This window comes from Bubalus kerabau, chromosome 21 (assembly GCF_029407905.1).
Source record: "Bubalus kerabau isolate K-KA32 ecotype Philippines breed swamp buffalo chromosome 21, PCC_UOA_SB_1v2, whole genome shotgun sequence".
Classification (NCBI taxonomy): Eukaryota; Metazoa; Chordata; class Mammalia; order Artiodactyla; family Bovidae; genus Bubalus; species Bubalus kerabau.
Genome location: NC_073644.1, coordinates 64,042,786 through 64,059,423, shown reverse-complemented (window position 1 = coordinate 64,059,423; position 16,638 = coordinate 64,042,786). Strand labels below are relative to the sequence as shown.

Genomic DNA, 16,638 nt, shown 5'->3' with positions numbered 1-16,638 from the left:
ACCAACAGTTGCTGAGCCTGGGTCAGCTTGAAAGCATACGACTAGAATTAAAATCCGCACTGAAATACAAGTTCTACCGGTAAATGTCTTTAGTTTTTAAAATTTTAACGAGAAACTGCAGCATATTATGAATTGGATACAAATCCTGAAAGAGCCAGGAACACTATTCTGGGCTAGTATGCTCTAAGAGAAAGATAAAAGAAAATTAGTTCTACTTCATCCATTTACTGATAGTATGGATGACATTTAAGAAAGTAGAGAAATAGAATTATTACTGGGCAATTAAAAAGTTACAAGGATAGGCCTAAAAGGTTACTTCCGGGCAAAAGCTGCCAGGATATCCGCCTCTGCCAGTCCCAGAGCAAACCCTCCCCACGGCTCTTGGCCGACCCCGGTCCCCACCTCGCCCGGCTGACGCCAAAGGGAACCCCCAGCGCCCCCGCAAGGTGGCGCAGCGCACCTCCGGGGGCGGGGCCAGCGCCGGTCACGTGGGCGGCGCGCGCCCGCCATCTTGCAGGGCGGGGGAGGGGCGGGGCCCCGCGGACGCCCCCCCCCCCCCCGCCCCCGCCGGTCCCCGGCGGCGCGTGCCCGCGCGGCCCTCGGGCGCGAGCCCCGGCGCCTCCCTGCGGACTCCCGGGTGGGCCCTCCCTCCTCAGGCAACCGCGGCCAAGACCGCGAGCGGCGGGGCTGAAGTGTAGAGACCCGCCGCGAGCCGCCTCTCGGGGCAGCCTGGCAGCAGGAAGACCCACCGGCACGTCCTCAGGGCCAGAAGCGGCCACGGCTGAGGGGCTCGGAGTCCCGCTGACAAGCGAAGTGTGGGGCAGCAGCAGCCGAGTAAGACGGGGTGATCTGTCACGGCAACCCTCAACCACGGGAGAGAAGACGCTCACCAGGCCACCGCCGTCCACAAATGGCGTCCAGTGTCACCTGTCGGCGTGTGCCCCGCGATCGACCCCCGCTCCTGCGGACGGCCACGACACAGGCGCCGTCTGAGAAGTAACGATGCGCTCAAACTCGCGGCAGCACGCCCAGCCTCACGGTCCACTCTTTCCGGCACTCACTGGTGGCCAGAAAAGGCCACACGCCGCGGTCAACATAAAAATTTCACTGCTGTGCTCTGAACGCATCTCTCCCCTTTTCTCGTCCCCTTACAACACTCGCATTATAAGCAAAATTTAAAGGGGGAAAAAACAACACTGCAGTTAAAACCATTAGTCGGTTACCCATGTTGGAATGGTAAGAAAGGAATAATATAAACTGCTCCACTATGAGACATTTTCATTATATCTACACGCTAAAGTTATCTTTACAATGTATACAGGAATTTTTGGGGGTAAGATCTTTAAGTACTGCTTTGGAGTTCAGGCTTGCTTCTTTAAACCTGATGGGCACATAGGATTTTCTTGGAATTACTAAGTAGGCTGAAGAGTGCAGTATACACAGTTGCATGCTATGTAAATAGACACTGGAATATTTCATGCTCGCCAAAATTCTGGATACTAGTATTACTACGTCCCAGTTTGATCCAGTTTGTCCTAAAGTGGGTTAGTCACTTCACTGAAGCCTCCTTTTTAAGAGGAGGGGCTCAGCCTAGATTATCACTAAATCCTTTCCAGCTCCCAGGTTCCTTTGATTCTATGGGTATTGAGTCCACACAGCCATTGCAGAGCTATAATGCCCAGTTTTAGTCTGAATGCCAGCAGATGTATAAGCTGAAAGAACTTTCAAGCAAGGAGTGAAAAAAATCTCGCTTTCCAATATATCATCCTGGAGATCTCCTAAACTGAAAAACATGGCATCCAAATAAATACTTTTTAAATAATCGCGAACCACGAAAATAAACTTACTGTACAGTCTTTAAATGAAAGCTATGTGCTCCATTAAATTGTCACACTCAAGGGCTTTATATTGGGCCTAGACTATTAAATTGCTTTCGTGGCCTTATAAAATTTTCTTTCATGTTTGCGACAAGGGACTTACTTTTAGTCTCATCTACTACATTTTGGCGTTCAGTAACTTTTTAGAAACCATTTATGCTTTCAGTAAAGGCCCCACAAACATCCCTGGACCCAAGCGTGTAGACACGACTCAAACCCGTTAGAAGCCGGACTAGCCGGGGGTAAAGGGCGCCTGAACCGCCCGAGCGCACATTTCCCCACCCAGACAACCTGCGCGACGACCTAACTGATTGAGTCATTTCGCACCTCTTTTTCTGAGAACCTCAAGTTCTCTGAGCAGGAGCCCAGAGAGCCAACGACCCGCTTTACCTCAGGCCACCGCGGAGCGCGCCGGGAGCGCGTCTGGGGCCGCCTCCCCCGGGGGCCGAGCTGGGCCTCGGGACGCGCGGGCGGAGCGCCAGGCGGCGGGGCGGCGGCCGGCCCGGGCTCCGCAGCCCCGACGGAGGTGTCGGGGCCGAAAGGTCCCGAGAGCCCGCGTCCGAGGGCCGGGCTGAGCGCCGGGCTTCCGGGGCAACCCCGGCGGGACGAGACTTCCCGAGCATTCTGTTATGGCGGGTGCTCGTGTGTGTGTGTGTGTGTGTGTGTGTGTGAGGGGAGCGGGGCTGAGCGGCCCGGCCGAACGCACATGAGTCCGGGGCCGCAGTCAGGGTCGGCCCGGCAGGGGGGCGTCCGGGAGCCGGGCGCGGAGGCCGCGGGGACCGCCGCGCGGGCGCGGGGAGGCCGGCGAGCCTTACCTGGGCCAGGGCGCCGGCCAAGTGGCTCGGCGCCGCCTCTACGTCCTCGGGGCCCCCGCGGAGCGCGGCGCGGAGCCTCTCCAGGTGCTCCCTCAGGGTGACGCGCTGGTGGAAGGAGAAGGCCGGGTGCAGCGAGGCCATGGTGAAGAGTAGCAGCAGTTCCTCCTGGGCCCTGAGCCCCAGCCCGCCGCCCGGCCGGGGCGCGGCGCCGCCGCCTTCCGGGCCGGAGCCGTCCTTCTTGGCGTCCTCCTCCTCGCCGCCGCCGTCCTCCTCACCGCGCTGGTCCTCCGCGCCGCCCCGCGAGCCCTCGCCCCGGGCCGCGCGCAGGCTCCGGAGCACCACGTCCACCTGGGGCAGGAGGCGGTGCAGGCGGCCGGCGGCCTCGCGGTTCTCCGAGCCCAGAAGCGCCAGGTAAACGATCAGGCGCGAGCGCACGGCGGGCTCTCGGAAGTCGGCCAGCGGGCCCGGGTCCGAGAGGCCGTTGGCCTTGGCCTCCGAGTCGCGCAGGTAGTGGTAGTCCTTGCGCGCCAGGTCCTCCAGGCACGAGCCGAGGAAGCGCAGCTCCAGCGGGTTACACAGGTCCAGCAGCCCGCACATGAACTCCAGACGCTGCGCTGAGCCCAGCACCATCCCGAACCACTCGTACACCCGCTCCTGCTCGCGCAGCGCCGCCGCCGCCGCGGGCCCCGCGCCGCCGCCCGGCATGCCCACCCCCGCCGCCGCCACGCCAGCAACAGGCGGCCCGAGCCCCCGAGACGGCGGCGGCGGCGGCGGCGGCAGCGGGGTGCCCCGCGGCGCGCCCGAAGGCGGCGGCGGCGGCGGGAGGCGGCAGTCGCGGCGGCGACGCGGAGGCGCCTTCGCGCCCGGCCGCGCGTCTGCCTCTGGCTCCTCAGCCTCGGGCGGCGGCTCCGCGGGGTGCGTCGGTTTCAGCGGCAGCTTCATCCTCAGCATCCTCGGCTACGGCGGCGCGGACATGCGAGCGGGGGCAGGAGGGCGGGGCCGGGGGCGGGGCGGGGGCCGCGGCAGCGGCGGGCGGCCGTCAGGAGCAGGGCCCCTCCATGCCGCCGGGGCCGGGCCGGGCCGGGGGCGGGTCTCGGCCGGCGCGGGCGGCCGCGGGCGGTGTCGTCCCCGGCCGGGGGCGGGGCTGCCCGCGGCGGCTCCTCCCCCCGGGCTCCACACAGCCTCTGGGAGCCCGGGCGCGGTCGGGAGCGAGCTAGCGAGCGTGTCCTCCGTCCGCCTCCCTCTCTCTGGTCGTCCGCGCTGGGCCGGGCCGGCGGCGCCTGAGCGGTCCCCTCGCGAGCCGATGCGGACCGGGCGGCGGCGACAAGAGGAGGAGCGGCCGGGCGGGCGGAGACGCTTGCGGGCTCCGCGCAGGCGCTTCAGCCAATCAGCAGCCCGAACGGCTGGTTGCGCGAGTCTCCCCGCCCCCAAGGCACGCCCCCTCCGGGAGGCCACGCCCAACCGCCCTGCGGCCGCCTTCCCTGCCGGCGGCTCCCGCGCGGTCCCGGCGTCTGGCGGTGACCCGGGGTCGGGGCCGGCCGTGGAGCGACCCGCGAGAGGCGCGCGCGGCCTACGGCGCGGGGCCCTTTAGGGGGCCGCACCTTCTCCGGGCTCCGGCGCGGCTTCTGATTCCCGACGCAGTGCCGCCGCCCCGGGCGGGCCGCCGCCCCTGGCGCCGCTCGGCTCCCGTCGCGGCCGCGCGGGACGCGTCCCGGAGCCGGGCTCCCTCCGGAGGGGGCGCGCCGGCCCGACCTCCGCGGGTGTCAGGAGGTCAGTGCGCGGGCCCTGCCGCCGCGGCTCTGCCGCCCCGTGTACGGTCTGCTCCGCGGGCGGGCGCCCACGCGGAAGGCGGCCCCGGGCTCAGGGACCCCCTGACCCGGGAGGCCCCGGGCTCAACGTTCTGTAACGGTCTTTGGGAATTATTGCCGCGACAGTTACCAAAGCCCCGTTGGAGCCACCATCTTCGGGGGCCTGTCCTATTAGCTACATGACGTTTCTGTGCCTGACGCTAGCATTTTGAATTCCTGTGCCCCTGAGAATTCTCTGTCACTTGAGGAACTGACTTTTTTTTTTTATGTTTTTGTTACGTTTTTAAGGTTGCAAGACCTTTCTTCTCACTGTTGCTTTAAAAAAAAATAAAGTCTATAATTTAACACCCAGCTGGATCTTTTGAGGGTTAATTTTTAAAAGGTGGGACTAAAAATCCCTTCAGGTTTTAAATTAGGAAGTCCTACTACAGCTGTGTAATGGCAGGATGTTAAAAAAAAAAAAATCACTTTTTCCGAAACTCTTCCTGAAAATATTTGAACATCTGTTGGTAGAGCATATGCTGAGCCCTCTTTACAATTTTATGCCCTAAGAAGCTAATTTATAATTCAATAAAAGGTTGAACTGAAGCCTGAATCAGCTTCAGCGATAAAATGGGGAGACAGTTGTTTTCAACACACTTGCTGCTACTGCTGCTAAGTCGCTTCAGTCGTCTCCGACTCTGTGCGACCCGATAGACGGCAGCCCACCAGGCTCCCTCGTCCCTGGGAATCTCCAGGCAAGAACACTGGAGTGGGTTGCTATTTCCTTCTCCAATGCATGAAAGTGAAGTCGCTCAGTTGTCAACACACTTGAGAATATGTCAAATATATAAAAGCCATTCTTCCTGTACTTTGCTATTTCCTTGTGTTCTTTAGGTGTCATCTAAAATCATGATCAGGAGAAAACTTTGCAGGAACATTTATTACAATCCTTGCCCCTTTGCTGTCAACTTCAAGTGTCTTGGAGTTTTCTGTCTTATCATTTGTGAAGCTTAGGGTGACATACTTTAGGCAACCAATAATAACCTTGCTAGATATTCACAGATCCATAGTGAGTCACCTGTCTAGATCCTTGGAGATGATTTTTACATGTGATCCAGGCATATGATCTTTACATTTTCCTTGGCAACAAGAAGCCATTTGGTATGAACTCTCCATAATACTTGATCCATAAATTTGGGTCTGAGTTCAGGTTTATAATCAGTAATGATTACTTTCGTTCTTCTATCTTTGGCCCATATTAGAAAATGCAGCAACATGCACTGTGCTTTAATGGTTCTGGTTATCATCCATTGGCTGGACAGTTTGCCACTTAGGGCCCAGTACTTTGTTTCAGAGCTCGCTGTCCATGCTGCCGCTCTTTAGAGTGGGCCACAGTGTTTTTTTCCCAGCATATAGTGAGAATACATCTTCAGTGAAGAGTGTTGTACTAGGGACTTCCCTGGGGGTCCAGTGATTAAGAATCCACCTGTCAATGCAGGGGACACAGATTCAACCCCTGGTCTGGGAAGACTCCACATACGGGGCGCAGCAACTAAGCCGTCCAGTCTAAACTGCTGAGCCCATGCACTTAGCCCATGCTCTGTAGCAAGAGAAGCACCCCTCCCCGGCAATGAGAAGCCCACGTAGCGCAACTACAGCGTAACCCCTGCTGGTGCAACTAGAGAAAGCTTAAGCACAGCAACGAAGACCCAGCGCAGCCAAAAATAAAGTTTTAAAAAATAATGAAGTAGTTTATAAAAAAATAGAGTGATGTATTACAACAGGGAGGAGCCCAGATGGAAATCCCAGGATGAGGTGTAGGTGTATTTATTAGAAAAAAAAAACTATCCAGATAATTCTAATATGACATGCTGGGAAGATATTCCTCCCACCAGGGCCTACCTATTGGGAACACTTGCTCCAGATTCTCTAGTGTTTTATATTTAATTATATATATATTTTATCAGTTCAGTTCAGTTCAGTCCCTCAGTCGTGTCTGACTCTTTGCGACTCCATGAATCACAGCACGACAGGCCTCCCTGTCCATCACCAACTCCCGGAGTTCACTCAGACTCACGGCCATCAAGTCAGTGATGCCATCCAGCCATCTCATCCTCTGGTCCCCTTCTCCTCCTGCCCCCAATCCCTCTTAAATATATATTTATATATATTCCCTATATAATCATTTAGATGGGCCAAATAACATTACTGTGGTAATAATGGTTGTGTGTTTGTATCCAGATCTTTCAGAGGAATACATCCTGTAAAAGACATCTTTAAGGACATAAAGTGCTATTGTGTCTTGTTCCTAGATGATATTTAATGCATATTCACTATACTTTGTTGGGGCTTCTGTGGTGGATTTAATGCATATTCACTATACTTTGTTGGGGCTTCTGTGGTGGATTTAATGCATATTCACTATACTTTGTTGGGGCTTCTGTGGTGGATTTAATGCATATTCACTATACTTTGTTGGGGCTTCTGTGGTGGATTTAATGCATATTCACTATACTTTGTTGGGGCTTCTGTGGTGGATTTAATGCATATTCACTATACTTTGTGGGGCTTCTGTGCTGGTCCAGTGTTACCACTGAGCGTCTACTGCAGCAGGCATGGGTTCAATCCCTGTTTGGGGAACTAAGAGCCCACATGCCACTGCTCGGCCAAAAAAGAAAAAAATACTCTGATTTATTTGCCTCATTAATAATGAAAGATGACGTTACTGACATTATTGTCCAAATATTTATATGTACCCAGAAAACTGGTTTCCAGTTAAGGTTATACTTTGGATTAAGACACCAGCCAGTGGTTGAAGATTGAGGAAACTTTGCAATGCTTTTGCAATTTGGTTACTGCAAGAAATTTCACTAAAACCACAGTTAACTGGATGGTTCAAGGCAGACTGAAAAGATATCAGCCCCACATACAGAATGCCCAGATACAGCCACTTCTGACATCTGAGGACACCTCGGATGGTATCCTGCGACAGCTAACTGGATCCAGACCAGAAATCTGTGCTCTCTTTTTGTGAATTCTGGCTGCTTTGCCCCCCCCGCCCTTTATGCCTTCCCGTCTCCTCCCCTACAGTATAAGCACCTTAACGTCAGTGACCATGTCGTATTCAGTTTTCTATTTTCACATCTGGCACTCAGTAGTGGTTACTAAATGTTTGTTGAGCAAACAATGAATGGATAATGCTCCAGGAACCAAAAGTAACCACTCACAGCTCCTGGGGTCACCTGAACCCCTTTCATCTCTAGCAAGGAAGAGAAAACATCGGCATTCCAACATTGCCAGGCTCGTCCTGAGAGTTCTTCTAACTGAACTGGCTGAGGTTACACGTCTGTTCCTGATCAGTCCTGGAACCAGAGAAGTGGAGGCAGCTTCTTCAGAACCATGCGGATCACCCAAAAGAAGCCTAGGGCCGTTGGAAAGAAGGGAAACATGGGTGCTGGGGAGGCCACCCAGCACGAGCCCCGTGTCAGTATACTCACAATCTGTTGTTTTGATCACATCAGTCGTCACGGCTTTAGGGCACCTCAAAAACAAACTTCTGTTTAGTTAGGCTACATGTTTTCCTTTTGTTACATCACGCATTTATTTTAAGAGATTAAATATTAAATTGTCTTTAGAGATGACAGTTAAGCTGGTCTATAGGTCTTGCAAGCAACACGGGTAAATCATTGACATTTGACTTAAGGGAAAAAATGAGTGCATATTTAAAAGGATAAGTTTTTGGTAAGGTTTATAAAAAATACCCAATATGACAGATTTGAGATAAAAAGAAATCCTCAGTGTTGATGCTGTGACAGCTGGAAGTCCATGCCCAACACAGGGTGTATGATGCCTTTTCTGGAAGACCAGCATTGGGTAGAATTCAGAGTCTCCCTGGAGTTACGGTTCCACTTGTCAGCTTCTTAGGACCTTAGATTGACCAGGTGGCCTAAGTTCTCCCACTTGTACATCAAAACTTTTGAAGAAACCCTGAAATCCAACCATCTTTGGGGCCTGTCCAGACATAAATTTGATTCTAAAGTGGCTTGGTTTGGAAAATCCTCAGGCTGCTGATTTGTGTTAGAAATTAAGGAACTGGATGACCTGAGGCATCGTGCGGTTCTTTGGTAACTTGGCAAATAGACCCTTTGCCCAATAGCTCAAAAAGGAAAGGGCTGTCCCTCCCCCAGTGAAGTCAAGTGAGAGTCACTCAGTTGTGTCCAGCTCTTTCTGATCCCATGGACTACAGTCCATGGGATTCTCCAGGCCAGAATACTGGAGTGGGTAGCTTTTCCCTTCTCCAGGGAATCTTCCCAACCCAGGGATCAAACCCAGGTCTCTCACATTACAGGCGGATTCTTCACCAGCTGAGCCACAAGGGAAGCCTAAGCATACTGGAGTAGGTAGCCTATCCCTTCTCCAGTGGATCTTCATGGCGCAGGAATCGAACTGGGGTCTCCTGCATTGCAGGCGGATTCTTTACCAACTGAGCTATGAGGGAAGTCCCTCTCCCAACCCCACCAAAAAAGAAAAAACAGAACACTGCCTTCAAGGGACCTGTGGAAAGGTAGAACTGAATTCTTGGAAGGTTGACTTGCTAGATAGAAAAATAACCTCTGCTCCCGCAGTTTTCTCTGGAATAGAATTTGCTGAATTTATGACTTCTTATAGGGTGACATCATATTATTGATGAGCCCACAAAGTTCCTCTGTCCATGGGATTTCCCAGGCAAGAATATTGGAGTGGGTTGCCATTTCATTCTCCAGGGGATCTTCCTGATCCAGGGATTGAATTCACGTCTCCTGCGTTGGCAGATGTGTTCTTTACTATTGAGCCACCAGGGAAGCCCTAGATGGACAGTATTGTTTTGCAACCACCAAAAGCAATAACTGATCCAGGTATTTGCACCACTAGGTGCAAAGATGTTAGGAAGCAAAACATTCACAGGTCCTCAAAGTAACACCTTACTTAATTACAAGGGAGGAATGGTACTTTCCACTGATAGAGCTGATGGCTGCCGCCTTAACCTTGTGGCCACAATTAGCATCGCCAGTAATGAGACCGCCTAACGTTGCTCCTCATGTCATGGATGTCATTGAAAGTGCACACTATTCGCAGTATTCTTCCCAAAATGTCTACACTGAACCTAATCATGGGGAAATGAGACAAAATCTGGACTGGGGGACCTTACAGACACCACCAGGCTTCCCTGGTGGCTCAGATGGTAAAGAATCTGCCTGCAATGCAGAAGACTGGGGTTCGACCTGGGTTCAATCCCTAGGTCAGGAAGACCCCCTGGAGAAGGGAATGGCTACCCACTGCAGTCTTCTTGGCTGGAGAATTCCATGGACAGAGGAGCCTGGTGGGCTTCAGTCTATAGGGTTGCAGAGTCTGACTTGACTGAACGACTAACACTCACTGTTCGCAGAAGACACTGGCCTGAATCACCCACAATAGCAATGTCACGAAAGCAAACCCAGGCAGGTGCTGCTGCATCCTAGAGAAAACGAGACAGACTTAACAACCAAACGCAACTCACGATCTATGATGGGATCATGATTTAAAAAATAAAAAACTCAAAAAGACATTCTGAGAACAGTTAGATAAATTTGAATATGGACTTCTTATTAGATAGGGTTACTGTGTCAATGCTAACTTTCTGGGGTGAGATAATGACATTGTAATTGTATAGAAAAATGTTTTCAGTTGGTTCATGCCAAAGTACTGAAGGTGGAAATGTCATCATGTCTACAACTTAATTTTTGTTAAAAAATTGTATATAGAAAAATGAAGCAAACGTGACAAAATATCAACAACAGACCAATCTAGGTGAAGGGTATATAGGTGAACATTGTAAAATTTCACCTATTTTATTTGGAAAAAAAAAACAAAACAAAACAGCAATTGCAAATATACATCCACAGGATGAGTAAACAAAAAAATTTGCTAAACTTATGAATGGAGTTCAGCACACTTAAAGTTGCCTAATTAACTGGTTTTGTCAATGGGACAAAACATTAAAGTCCCTTTAAAACTATATCTGAAATAGAATAATAAGATTTGTAAAAGGAACACAGAAACTTAACAGAGAATGGCTTTTCTGAATTTGTTACCTCAGTATGTTGATCTTTCAAAAAATTGGAGCGTGAAGCTGGTTAGAATCAACTCGAAATGGCTTGCCGAGTCATGAGGTGTCGTCAGAGTCAGTCTATCAGTGCGATCTGAAGGAAACCTGTGGCGCAGCCAAAGGCAAGCAAGGTCATCTTTAGACAAACGTTCCTGAACAAGAGTGCAAAGCGATCACACTGGACCGAACTACAGGGAGTCAGGAGGAAGCAGGAGGAGGATGGTTTTCGGTGTGGAGTGTATTATGATTAATCTTAACTAGTTAATTATGTTGTATCATCTGCCTTCTTTCGAACATGATTTAAGAGGGCTGCTCGTAATCTCAAAATAGGGGAAATGGGCTTCCCGGGGGGCGGTAGTGGTAAAGAATCTGCCTGCCAGTGCAGGAGACATAAGAGACCAGGGTTCAATCCCTGGATTGGGAAGATCCCCTAGAGAAGGAAATGGCAACCCACTCCAGTGTTCTTGCCTAGAGAATCCCATGGACAGAGGAGCCTGGTGGGCTGCAGTCCATGGGGTCTCAAAGAGTCAGACACAACTGAAGTGACTTAGTACTTAGCACATGTATTTGTTAAAGCTGGTGCAGAACTTTCAATATCAGTAGCAATCATATCCAGTAGATATGACTTTTCCATCAATAGAAAGAGACTCTGTCCCGGAGAAGACTTAGTTCTTTGGGCTTTTCGCCCATCCTTACAGAAAGTCTCTGAGACCAAGCGGTTCTCTCACTGTAATTCTGATAAGCAACTTTCACAAGGTGATTTTGATTAACAATTCGGTCTCCCCTTGATTCAGTGCTGGGAAGCAAAATACCCTGGAAAATGGAGACACAGAACTCACTGCCAAGAAAAGAGTACCCCACATTAAAGTGAACAGAGCGGCAGTCTGGTTTACCAGCGCCTTGTAAGCTTGGTTAAAGGGGGCACTCCCCCTGAATCTTATCAATATTAAGCAAACAAATATCATCGATTTCTTGGATTCTGGCCTAGATATGGTGACTTGAACACCCTGCCATTCTTACCCTTTTATATAACATTAAAAAATTTACTTTAGAAACAAAAATTAAGCTTAAATTTTGCTAAAATAAGTGATACATTTCTTTAGTTCATTTTGTGTTGTTATTGTTCAGCTGCTGAGTCACATCTGACTCTGCGACCCCTGGACTGCAACACACCAGGCTCCCCTGTCCTTCCCTGTCTCTCAGAGTTTGCTCCAATTCATCCATTGAATCAGTGATGCTATCTAACCATCTTGTCCCCTGTCATCCTCTTCCCCTCCTGCCTTCAATCTTTCCCGCATCAGGATCCTTTCCAATGAGTCAGCTCTTCTCTTCACGTGTTCAAAGCATTGGAGCTTCAGCATCAGTCCTTCCAATAGATATTCAGGGTTGACTTCCTGTTGGATTGACTGGTTTGATCTTGCAGTCCAAGGGACTCTCAAGAGTTCATTTCAATACTACTCAGTTAAAAACCAACCAATTTGTTTACAATGTAGAAAAATATTTGTTTTATTTTGCAATTTTCCAACTGATTATGATGAAACTATGTGGATACTAGTTAAGCAAATATAACCTAAATTAAACAGTATCCTTGCCATATTTATCTCAGAGCATATCTGTACATCAGAACACTGGTTTTATAGTCTTACTTGAAATATTCCAAAATATTTATTTTGCTCTTAAACCTCAAGTCAAAAAAATTTTTTGAATGCAATTTGTATTTTAAATGTTCCATCAACATTTACAACTTTAAAGCTTTTTTCCATCATAAGTCTCATATCTCACTATTTAAAAAGGCATAAGAACAGTTTTATTTTATAAAAATGTAAGCTTTTTCTGTAAAATATTCATTATCACTTTCTCAGGTCTAACTGCTTGTGTAAGATCAGCGAGCTTATGATGTATGCCATCGTCGCTATTGAAATTTGGATAACCTACAGAACCATTTCAGTTTTATCCGCTTTGGGTGATAATAATAGAAGGATTAGAAATGATAGAAATATTTGACTATATTCCTGTTGCCTGACTTCTAACCTCTGAAGAGCCTTGGGCTGGAGCTGGTGGCTCAGGCAGTCAGCCTTATTGGAGGAAGTGACTGCAGGGTGCTACATTAAGATTCACAGACACACCATCAAGTTCTTAACATCCCTCCCCAGCACCCTTTCTGCTCTACGACTAGCCCTCTGGCTGCAAGTTCTCACCAGCTGTAACCGTCCAGGGGCAAGAAAGGAGACCGCACTACAGGTCCACCTTAGCTCTGATCCCTCCCTGGGACACTCTGGCAGCATCTGCATCAGAGCTCACTTCTGGCACATCCTCCTGTGAACCTGAGCAGTGACTTTAAGACTGGAATGAGCAAAACACAGAGCTGCTACAGTAATGCAAAGAGTTACCATGGTTATCTGCAATGGCACCTAATTCTATTGGCCAGTGTGTTCCCTATCATATTAATAATTACTTGAAAAGGTCAGGCAGAGCAAAGAAATAATAGCCAGGAGAAAAAAATCATGTCCCAACAGCAAAGTATAATAAGTCTCTCTAAGCAGAGCTACAACAACAGTAATAAAGACCATTTATTGAATTGAATATAATTGAATCATGTGCTGTTCTACTGGGGCTTCTTCCCTGCTGGATCAGTGGTAAAGAATCCGCCTTCTGAGGCAAGGGACACAGGTGTGATTCTTTGTTTGGGAAGATCCCCAGCAGAAGGAAATGGCAACTCACTCCAGTATTCTTGACTGGAAAATCCCCATGGATGGAGGAGACTGGCAGTCTATGGTTCATAGGGTCGCAAAGAGTCAGACATGACTTAGTGACTGAACACGCACTGTGCTATTCTATTAACCACTTTATACAAAGTTTCTATTAATCTCCATAACATTCTTCAGATATATGCCATTTTATAGATGAGGAAATTGAGACTAGAAGGTTAAGATATTTTCTCAAGGTCTCGTGTTAGAAGGTGACTGAGACAGGATTCAAATCCTGCTTGGCCACCCAACAGTGTTTTCAACCATTTTAAGAGAAGAGGAACTAAAGAGCCTCTTGATGAGAGTGAAGAAGGGAATGAAAAAGCCAGTTTAAGACTAAATATTAAAAAAAACTAGGATCATGGCATCCGCCTCCATTACTGCGTGGCAAATAGAAGGGGAAAAGTTGCAAGTAGCGACAGATTTCCCCTTCTTGGGTTCCAAATCCACTGTGGACGGTACCTGCAGCCATGAAATCATAAGACGATTGCTTCCTGGCAGGAAAGCAATGGCAAACCTGGACAGCGTGCCGAAAAACAGAGACGCTGCTCTGCCGACAAAGGTCCGTATAGTCAAGGCTGTGGTCTTCCCAGTGGTCACGTTTGGTTGTGAGAGCTGGACCGTAAAGAAGGCAGAACGCCAAAGAATTGATGCCTTTGAACTGTGGTGCTGGAGAAGACTCCTGAAAGTCCCTCGGACAGCAAGGAGAACAAACCAGTCAATCTTAAGGGAGATCAACCCTGAATACTCACTGGAAGGACTGATGCTAAAGCTGAAGCTCCAGTATTTTGGTCATCTAATATGAACAGACAACTCATTGGAAAAGTCCCTGATACTGGGAAAGATTGAGGGCAGAAAAAGAGGGCATCAGAGGATGAGATGGCTGGATGGCATCACTGATGCAATGAACACGAACTTGGGCAAACTCCGGGAGATGGTGAGGGACAGGGAGGCTTGGCATGCTGCAGTCCATGGGGTCGCAGAGTCAGACACGACTGGGTGACTTAACAACACCATTTAAATAATGAATAATTTACCATGTGTTCCCTGACTATAACAGCCACGCATGTTCACTGTTCAATTTTTTATTAATAAAATAAATTGGATTAAAATTAAAACACTAAATAGTATTATTAAACACTAAATAAGCTTATAGGTGACTATTATACAATTTATTTCCAATATTTTCCCATGATTGTATGGATTTGAGTATGCACAAATATATGTGTGTGTATTTGTTCAGGGTGTATATGTTATACACTGTGGTTCTGGGGTGCATTTTTAACTTAAGACTATGTTGATTTCTTAATTTTGTTTTTGAATTGTTCATTGCTAATATATGGAAATAAAATTGGTTTTTGTAGGTTGAACTTGTATTCCGTACCTTCCTGACTTGTTCATTCTAGTACTTGTGTGCATGTGCATTTTTAGAATCAGAATACGTCATAATCATGAATCTAAATAAAGACAAGTTCTATATTTCCTTTCTGATCCATATGCCTTTTTTTCCTCCTTGTTTGCGCTGGCTAGAATTTCTAGTACCGTGTTGAATAGAAGTGGTGAGGTAGACATCCTTACCTTATTCCCACTTCAGTGGGAAAAAATTCAGACTTTGATCATTGAGTATGAAGTTAGTTGTGCACTTTTCACAAAGGCCCTCTGATAGATTGCAGAAATTCCTTTCTAGTCCTTGTTTGGTGAGAGTCGGGTTTTTTTTGTTTCTTTGTTTTATCATGAATAGATAAACATGGATAGACATGGATAGCATGCTTTTTCTGGGTCTTTTAAAGGTGGTCATGTGTTTTATGTACTTGATTCTATTGTATGGGGCATTATGTTAAATGACACTGAGATCTTGAACCAGTCTGGTGTTCTCTGGATAAACCCCGCTTGGCCCTACTGTATCATCCTTTCTCTGCGTTGCTGGATGCTGCCCTGTGCGGGCAGCTGCCTCCCGTCCCATCCTCAGCCTGAGTAGAACTGAGTAGAACTGTAGCCGAGGACGGGGGTGGATGGGGAGTCCCCACTAAACCGCCACAGACCTCACTGATCTTACTGAAATTCAGTACTTGTCTCAAATAAACTTGTCTCAGCTTTTTGTATTTAGAGAGTATTGAGATGGTTGTTTTTTGGCAGTTTTGTCCAATTTCAATGTTGACTTTTGGGAAAAAGATTTGCAGTGCTTCTCCCTGAGTCACCCTGGCGATCGTGCCCCTGTCTGAGCACCGCGCCCCGCCTCCCGCCCCCAGTTCTTCTATACGGGTGCAATATACACCCTTAACTTGCCATTCTACTTCAGTTAATGTTTCCCCATCGTGCCAAATGCAGAAACCTTGTTATATATAGGTTGACTTACCACTGCTCAGGTTCACATACAGTTTCATTTATCTCGTAACATGCAGATTCATGTACCATTTAGAGACTGGAAACACTTCCCATCTCCTTTACATTGTGTTATCATATATCTACATACATGTAGAAACAACTTTCAGGATTTAGATTAAATAACTATTAACCCCCTTTCACTCAAAATAGTGTAAATGCTTTCAGTGGAGAAAAAATGTTATAACAAAAACTCTTTACCTGTGTCCTGGATCTATAAACAGTATGTGTCTTTTCTTAGAGTTTAAATTTCTTCAAAGAGGAAAGAAACCCTTTATACTTTGGGAACGAGGGCTAATTCTTTCACTGGGTAAAAGGCGCAAAGGGTGATTTGGAGCAAAGGTCGTGTGTGCAGCGAGCGACCTGATCTGCGTGTTTGTAACACCTTTGCCCTGTGCAGTCACACAGAACTGAACCGACGTGACTCTTATACTCAGAGAGGGTCAGCATCCAGCAGTGTTTTGTGACTATGTGATCACTGATCATTACTATCCCTTAGACTGTGCAGGAAATGGTATATTTTCCATTACAGACTGTTCTAGTTCATAGCAATTTAATTGAGGAAAAGTTTTAAGGTGTGTTTTTGTTTCTTTTTTTTGTTTGTTTCTTTTCTTTCTCTTTTCTATAGTTTAAAATACATTATCTCCCCTAGCCCTAAAGCTTATGTCTTGGTGAGGTGTACTGTTGATATTACGCTATTTGTGTGTTCACATGCCTGGTTATATCACATTGATCTATTTTGGAATGTTAGTTTTTAGTGATCAGAAAGCACGCTTATCTAAAAAACTGCCAAGAACAGGCACATGAGAGCTCTGCCTCACTTCCTGTCTGTGGAGCATCTTATCTCCTAATTCTTCTCAATCTTAAACACTCTCAAGGACCAAGCGCAAACCTTCCCTCTTT

At 48.3% G+C, this 16,638-nt stretch overlaps 1 protein-coding gene and 1 long non-coding RNA gene across 2 annotated transcripts in view; both read right to left on the bottom strand.

Annotated features, from left to right (window-relative positions):
• The window catches only part of ZCCHC2 (zinc finger CCHC-type containing 2), a 53,722-nt gene extending 49,698 nt beyond the window's left edge, over nucleotides 1–4,024 (bottom strand). The window contains exon 1 of the mRNA XM_055559738.1: nucleotides 2,693–4,024. Within this exon, the coding sequence (XP_055415713.1) occupies nucleotides 2,693–3,643 (951 nt within the window). The 5' untranslated portion in view covers nucleotides 3,644–4,024. The remainder of the gene's footprint in view (nucleotides 1–2,692) is intronic.
• A 3,521-nt stretch (nucleotides 4,025–7,545) lies between these two features.
• Nucleotides 7,546–15,820, bottom strand: LOC129636275 (uncharacterized). Its single transcript, XR_008706847.1, has 3 exons — nucleotides 15,710–15,820; nucleotides 10,593–10,711; nucleotides 7,546–7,903 (listed from the first exon to the last, which is right to left on the bottom strand). It is a non-coding gene; the product is annotated as an uncharacterized LOC129636275 (long non-coding RNA).
• Between the last annotated feature and the right edge of the window lie 818 nt (nucleotides 15,821–16,638).